The 8,200-nt window shown below is 44.4% G+C and overlaps 1 protein-coding gene across 2 annotated transcripts in view; it reads right to left on the reverse strand.

Moving 5' to 3' along the window:
- Positions 1-1,887: 1,887 nt before the first annotated feature.
- LOC118323046 (protein shisa-2) overlaps positions 1,888-8,200 on the reverse strand; it is a 7,908-nt gene continuing 1,595 nt past the window's right edge. For both annotated transcript variants that reach the window (XM_035654976.1, XM_035654969.1), the window contains one exon: positions 1,888-4,011. In XM_035654976.1, coding sequence (XP_035510869.1) covers positions 3,440-4,011 — 572 coding nt within the window. In that variant the 3' untranslated portion in view covers positions 1,888-3,439. The remainder of the gene's footprint in view (positions 4,012-8,200) is intronic.

Here is an 8,200-nt window from a genome sequence, read left to right on the forward strand (position 1 = left end):
GTGTGTGCGTGTGCGTGTGTGCATTCCAGTGCGTCTGTATCTGCCCGTGCATGTATGTCTGCACGCATTGGCGCTCCTGTGTTTGTGTGCATGTGTGTGTCGGCTGGCGTGTGTTCGCTTCCTCGGTTCCTTTCTCGTCTCTCGTGAGGTGGGTTCAGCTAATCTGTCATCACATGCCGACGTGGGATGGGGAGGGGGGACGTCAAAATAAACACACGCACACACATGCGCCAGTGAATTCCTTTTAAAAATAAAAAAAAAGGGAGGGAAGTAAAGACCGAGGACCTCCGGAGCTCTGCACCCCAGCTTTAGCCCCCCACCACAACCCCCCCACCCTCCTTGTCCCCTCGCAGTACCAAGCCTCACTGCCAAACACCACAGAAATGCCACTGAGGCAGAACGCTAACGCCAAACTGGACCACCAACCTGCTGCAACCTCTCCTAACCCAACTGGGACCTCCTGTTGCTTATCTCTTCCTTCATTTCTTCCTTTCTATCATCTCCATCTCATAGCCGCTCCTGCTGCCTCCACGTCTCTCCTCTGTCTGTGGCACATCTCTCGCTTTAAAAAAATAAATAATAATCCACTTTGTTTCCAGTTGCTTCTGACCACTCCTGTGATTCCTGATGCCGCCTGTCTAGCACCGTCAGCTCACATACAAGCAGCAAGCCTGGCATTAGAGCTTCCTCCTTCAGTTCTGTTGGACTCCCACTCTTAACTGGACTGTTTTCTTTTGTTTTTATTTTTTATTAAAGTGGACATTAATGTGTATGTGTTTATATTTTGTTTCCTCTTTTAATTAATGCCTGTTTTTTGTACTCATATGTGGAGACGTCTTAGAGGGAATATTTTACTTGAATTAGTGCTAATAGGCATCCAAACAGAAGGGATCTGATTGAGACACTCGCCTAGATCATGTGTTTTTCTGGCTCTGGGATTTGTCTGAATGTAGAGTCCATTGTCTGTGTGCTCTGTGTTGAGGACACTCTCTGGTTCAGGAATGCACAACTGAAAGGGTGGTAGAGGGGGGTTGTCCATCTGAGTCCTAATCATTAAATCTAATCAATCCATGGCCTGACTAAATGTCTCTGTCTCTTGATTGTAAGCTGGGAGGAGTTTGTTTTACATTTTATGCTTAAAATGAATCAAAAAGGCTTGATTTGTACATGAGATGCATATAATTTCATATATTAGCAAAATAAACCTCTCCCACGCTCCCTCTTTAAGCTCAGGAGAGTCAGTGTAGACAGACCATTAGCCGATTAATGCACCCCCCCTAAGAACGATGGAGTCCAACTGGAGACCCCTTTCCCACCCACCTTCCTGGATCTGACCCAGCCCAAACCGACTACAGCTGCTCCAGTATGGAGAATCCATCGGGGCAGCGCTTGAGCAGGAGCCAGAGAGCCGTTTCTGCTTTTCAACTCCTCCCCAGTGGCTCCCCAGGCGGCTCGCTCCGCTTTCCACATTACTGTAGCCGAGTTTCTGGAGGAGCCTGCCAAAACTACACCTCCACAACCGCCATAGTTTTAAACTGTCCATTGTTGCGGGTTTATTGTTCCTCCTCTGTGTGTGTCGGGTGAAGTGACAGGTATTCGCTCTGTCCTCTGTGGGTGGTAGAGCTGTCTGTGAATGGGTGTAATTAGTGTTTAAGTAGGAGTGTTTGTGTTTCAAAGGGATTAAGAATTTGAGAAAGCTCTGTGTGCAAAACCCATTCACCACACATTTGGGTTTTTTTTGTTAACCAAGTTTACAAGTGTGTGTATGTAAATATCACTCATCCAGAACAAAAACATCTGCTTTTAAAAACGCAAAGCAGCGCTTGTTATACGTTACAGACAGTAGAAGGTGATAAAATGCTGCAACACAAGCTCTCCACACACTGATTTCCGTTTAAAAGTTTATTTATTTTTTAGAATTCATATGAAAAATGTCACTCCTGCATCAAATTGGACCAGTTTTCATACATCATTTTCACTCTCGTTTGTCAAACACAAGCTGCCGACTGCATCTTATCAGACATCATGCTCGGAGTACAGATGAGGTACACAGACGTAGCGGTTTCAGTACTATGGGACATCTCAGGCTGCACGCTCAGTGGAGCAGCACATTCCTCGAGTTGCATGTTACTGAGTTACCAGTGACCCAGCGCACAACAGTACACAGAATGGCTGAAAGAAAATGCAACTTTAACTCTTTTTTTCCTTCAGATTAACAACCAATGACCCCAATTTCTGCTCCTTTCTTGAGTGGAAAATAATGACTCAAAGCTGCCCTGGAGCTGCCCGTGCCCTCTGCTAACGCACTGAACTGTGGGAGTGTTAAATACACACACACACCTCTCACAGGAGAGAAGTGAAGGGGGCAGTTAGCAGAATTTTCACTGTATAATTAACTCTGTAATCTTCAGAGAGCTGCCTCTCACTCCTTCTCTGTCACACACTTGTCAGGTACATTAACTGCCAGTCGTGTGTGAATATATTTTAAAAAACATTTTGGGGATCTGTGTGTGTGTTTCCACTCTGGACAGTTGGGGATTTTTTTAGTTTTTTCTTTTTGGGTGGTAGGAAGGGGGTTCTATAGTAGGGTGGAGCGTCACAGTCTATGTCCTGTGTTCACTTCATTAGAGTTTAAATGGTCTACAGGGAGATTGCGACTGCCTTTCACATCACGCCACCTGCATTTCCCATTACACACAGTTCACTTACAGTTACTCATACGACCACATCCCTCCACACTCCACACTGACCTCACACACAAACACACACACACACACACACACACACACATACAGCACAAACATCTTTTCACATGCTTTCTGTCCTCATGCTTTCAACACAAACAAACTGTATTGTATAAACCACTCACAACCATTCACAAGTGCAGATGTGCACATGGCATTAACACAGCATGTGGTCATAGTTTTTTTTTTTTTTTTGCTTGAATATCAATTTTTCGTACAGTTCACTGCTATAAATCATCCAGTCATCACTCACTCCCGCACATATAAGCCAACAAATCTTTTTCTCGCTCTCACATACACATACATGCAAACACAAACACATGTACAGACTTTATTTGAGCTGCAGTTAGCTGTGCATTATTACCCATCTGGGCTGTATAACCCTCCAATATGCAGTTTTGTCTTTGCATCAAGACAGGACATTGTTTATGGATCCATCTTACCCCGTCATAGGCTGAGTTTAGCTCATTTAAACTTGCCAAGAGATCATATGACACACTAAACAGACACACACCACACACAATAACAGGGCAGGCCCTGCTGCCTCAAGGGCTTTATGAGTCCTTCATGTGAGTCTGACTCCCTGCCTTTCTTTTTCCACCCTGGCAGCGTCCCCCCCAAGAGGTCTCTGGCACAGCCCTCACAGGTTAAACTTCACAACAAAGTGGCAGAGTGGTCTGCAGGTTGGCCCCTCATCACACAGTCACTGGAGGGTATTTCTGGTCACTGGTGACACTGGACCCACCAGTGGGAGGAGGGCAGGGGGACTGGAGTTGTCTGTATCCTCCCTGAGTGGGGTCCAGGTAGGCTTGGGCAGGGGACACAGGGTGGGCGTAGCCGATGTACTGCGGGTGCAGAAACTGTCCCTGGTGAGGCATGATTTGCGTGGCCTGCTGGCAGTTGAGCACGGAGAAGTTAGTGGGCATGTTGACAAAGACGCTGGCATCGGGGGGCAGGCAGCAGGACGCCTGAGCCCGCATGAGGGGAGGGGGGACGGGGCGGGGTGCTGCGGGTGGGGCGGAGGAGCTGGACGAGGTGGCCGTGCTGGACTGGCGGGACGATGAACCTCTGGAGGTCCCAGCACTGGCCATCATAGGGATGGTTTCCAAGAGGCGACCACCGCCAGACCCACCTCCTGACGCACCTCCTGATGACAGTTCCTGTTTGGGCCGGAGACAGCGGCAGCAGCACACAGCAACCACAGAGCCCACCAGGATGAAAGCTACAAACACTGAGCCCACAATCAGGAACGGCACATAGATGGGCACTACAGAGAAAGAAGGGAAAAAAAGACACATTCACATTAAAAAAACGGCAATCAGACCTGCTTCTGTGGCAAAATATTAACTTCTAAGTTGAACATTAAACTTCAAACAACACACACTCACACATCTTGCTTCTGTGCACAGGCAAAGTGGAGTGGAGATTGGGTGAGATTGGGCAAAGTGGAGTGGAGATTGGGTGAGACAGTGAAACAAAAGACCGAGCAGAGGAGTGTTTGGACTTGAGTACACCAGGATTGGGTCCCCAGGGAGTCCTAGGCTCTCATTAGCAGTTATTAACTTTGTTTTGATCTGTTTTAATCCTCAGCACCCTGCTGTGTCCCCAGCCTCCTCGACCCTGCAGACCTGTGTGTTTGTGTGTGTGGGTGACATTCTTAAGACCGGCTGCCAGCAGATATTTGTGACCCTTCTTTTTTTCTTCATCTATTTATGACCAACCCTCTGAAAATAAGTTACTCAGGTTGAACTACAGTACTTGGCTTCTGCGTAAAGAAGGGTATTAGAGTTGACTGATTTAATGTAGCTGAATGGGAGGTTATTCAGCCTTTTAAATCAAAAGAGTAAGCCAATTCCTTCTCACTGACCTTTTCTTTCTCTTTGTTTAAAACAGCAAATCAGACTTGAAAGAAAGAACTTGTGTAACTCTCACAACCCCACCAATCAGAGTGTCGTTTGCTGGGTCGAATAGCAGAGGTATTATTTAACAGGTGAAAAATCTTGACATTTTTATAGGTGAAGATCTCCGTTCCAGTGAGAAGCTCCAACAACAACTTTGAAACATGATCAACAATAACTTTCCTTAACAGTTTCTGTTCTAACTACACCTTTATGACCAAATAATGAAGGTAAAGAGTGAATGTTTTTTGGCAGAAACAGTGTGACAGGCGAGATGAGGTAACCTCTGAGGTGCTCGTTCATTCCCATGCTCACACACACAAACACCTTACAAACACAATAACGACCATGTTACATTATAAGTGATTAGTTGTGTTTTATTGTTCCCACAGGGTGTAGTTATTTTCCGCTTTGAATGTGCCCATGTGTTGTGAGGTGTAACTGTATGCCAAAGAGAGAGAGGTGGCAACTGGCTCCAGTTTCCTTTTGTCTCTTTGAAATACATCCATACGGCCTTGAGAAACTTTTTCAAAATGCTCATCAAAAGTAGCAGGGTATTAAAAAGGATTACTGTGCGAAAACCCGCTAAGAGCTGGAGGACATTCATTGGCTGAGGCGGTAAGTCCAGGTGACAAAAGACACAGGCCAGCGGCAGAGGAGGCCGAGACAGGGTGACATGAAACAAACTAGGACCTTGACCCATTTCCCTTTGACAAGAGGCGGTGTCAACTTTAGAGGCTAATGTACCTCACAGCTACACACCTTCCTGTAAACAGGTTTTAACAGGAACTCTGTTATGGCAACACATATATAAGTTACAAGCGCAGAAATGTCCCAGGGAGCCTTTGATTTCCCCCTTTTCCTGCACTTATATGGCCTCCACCTCAACATCTCTGCTCCCACTCCCTTTTTTCTGCATGGATGATGGGGGATTAGTAATCGCAGAAACTTTCATCTTATGTTACTTCATCCCTACTTTCACTGCAGAGCTTCTTTCCAAAACACTGTACTATAAATCACTGGTGAAAGGGGGAAAAAGTACCACTTAAAGTGCGGCAAACACAGGAGTGGAAGAAGTACTTAAATCCTTTATTTACGTACAAATACCATTACAGCTATCTAAAAATACTTTATTACAAGTAAAAGCACATTAGTATTATCAGTAAAATATATTTAAGGTATTAAAAGTAAAATAATCCCCTGTGACTTATATATAATTATGTATCACATCATTAGATTACTAATGCATCAGTGGGGAGTGTTTTACTGTTGCTCCCAGTGGAGCTATTTTATATACTGTTTGTAAATCAGTCCAGTAATTTTCAACCTAGGGGTCGGGCCCCTCCTGAGGGTCACAAGATTAATCTGGTAGGTCGTAAAATGGAAGGACAAAAGAAACAAGACTGTCTACAGCCATGTTAGCAGCTCTGTGGGGTTGCACTCAGGTAGAATGTGGCTTTGAGCCAAATGCTAATGTCATGCTAACATGCTGATGTTTAACAAGTACCACGTTCACCATTTTAGATTAGTGTGGTAGCATGCTAACATTTGCTACCACAAGTAGGCCTACACCTGAGGCTGAATATCAGTAGTTCTGTGAGTATTTATTTATAAAGTCAAAGTGTTGGACAACACTTTGACTTTATGACACTAAATGAAAAGTTAATGTAAAGTTATAACAATTCATCCAAGGGTTCAAAAAAACAACTTGAACCTGCTGGTGGTGTGAGAGGATAAGTCAAAGGATCACCAAACTTATTATGATGCATTCTTTTGAGACCATAAATGAATGAACCAAATGTCATGAACATACAACCAATAGTTGTTGAGATATTTCAGTCTGGACCAAAGTGGTGGACCAACACTGCCATTCATACAGCTAAACCTTTGACCTCTTTGGGCCACCAATGGTTATTTAAATGAGATTGTCTCTCTTTGGGGAGCTGCTAACAACTCATAGAACCTGTTTACACCTGGTATAAACCCAGGACGCATGTTAATACCAGGGTGTAAACAGGCTCATAGAAATCTGAAACATGACAAAGGGTTCAGAGTAGACGCTGCTTCTCTAAAAGGTTGGGAACCACTGGTTTAACATCTAACAATGCATTCCACTTTATAAGCTTATAATATGTTAAAATCTTAAGGTGTAAATACAAACTACGGCTGTCAAATAAATGCAGTGGTGTAAAAAAGTGCATTTCTCTCTCAATCTCAATGAAGAAAAATATGAAAAGTACCTAAAAAAGTAGAGCACATGTATCCAACACAAGCTTGCCAATTGTCAAAATACCAAATTCATAACTTTCCTACTATATTTCAAACATAGGATTTTTTTTCTTGACCTCTTGGTAATTGTGATTTTCTGCTGGTTGAAACCCTCCTATTGTTCCCTGTCACTCTTCCACACCTGTTGCAGCAGTTGAGCTGTGGCAGCCATGCCGCAGTAACAGCAGCCCCCTCTCTTAAGCTCTTGTTTTGGGCACAGTCTTTGTGGCTGTGCTGGCTGGAGACTCTCCGGCTATCCCACGGGCATTCTCCTGTTCCTAAATACCATATGTTCCTTCATGTTGAGCACATTAATAATTTCCTGCCTGTTATCCATTGACATCATGGAGTGTATATTTCCCTGGATGATTAATAGGCTGCAAGCATATGAAAAATGAACGAAATGCACAAAGTGAATGAAAGAAACGCACAAAAAAGCTGCTTTTCTTTAAGTTATTTTGGCTGGAGGCCACGGAATGAAATGTATATACCTCTTCCTGCTGTGATAAGGCATGATAGTCTTAGCAAATGACAGATTATAGCTGAAGGTCCAAAACAAGGGCATAATATCCTCCAGGGAAACATGAAGTAACCCTGTGTTGCCCCTTTTCTCTGATGTCCAGTGTTTGCTCTTTTTCAGGAGTGCTGTTATCTACTTGTTGATCTTTTATCCAAGATATGATGCAGCTTCAAGGGGCTTTGTGGTAGATTAATTTATTGGAATGTAAAGCAATGATGAATGGGGAGCCAGGGTTGGGAGAAAGGGCTTTTATTGTTACCTAATCCACTACATAAATTGAAAAATATGGGTTATATTTTGCCTTAAGTTTTGGTTTAATTAAATGCAGTTTCTATACAAGCAGATTAGAGTGTGAATCCCTTGAAAGCCCACAGACACCAGAGCGGCTGCAGTGGGGGATTACAGGAGTTTCATGATGGGAAAAGGGACTCCTCCGAGCCTGGTAGGAAATGATACATAACGCGATTTGTGTGTGTTTTTTTATGGGCAGAGCTGTCAGCGCCTCTGGTGAGCCACTGTCCAAGATCCGGTCAAGTCCAAACTTGATCCCCGTGGGGACAGCGTGATCTGAGCCCGGCCCCCTCTTGCACTGTTACAGGCCAGAACAAACACAGCTATTTATAAGTGCAGCACGGCACAGTTTGCCATTTGTGAGTGCAGTTAACTGGGTTTTTTTTTTTTTGGAGGAGTCTGCCGCTGTCTCCTCTGCAGCTGTCGTTGCCAACCGGGCCAGGCAGCAGATGAACCTCTTAACGTGTGTGTGTGTGTGT

The sequence above is a fragment of the Morone saxatilis genome, unplaced genomic scaffold, assembly GCF_004916995.1.
Source record: "Morone saxatilis isolate NCDOM2014 unplaced genomic scaffold, NCSU_SB_2.0 Contig0, whole genome shotgun sequence".
NCBI classification, from domain to species: domain Eukaryota; kingdom Metazoa; phylum Chordata; class Actinopteri; family Moronidae; genus Morone; species Morone saxatilis.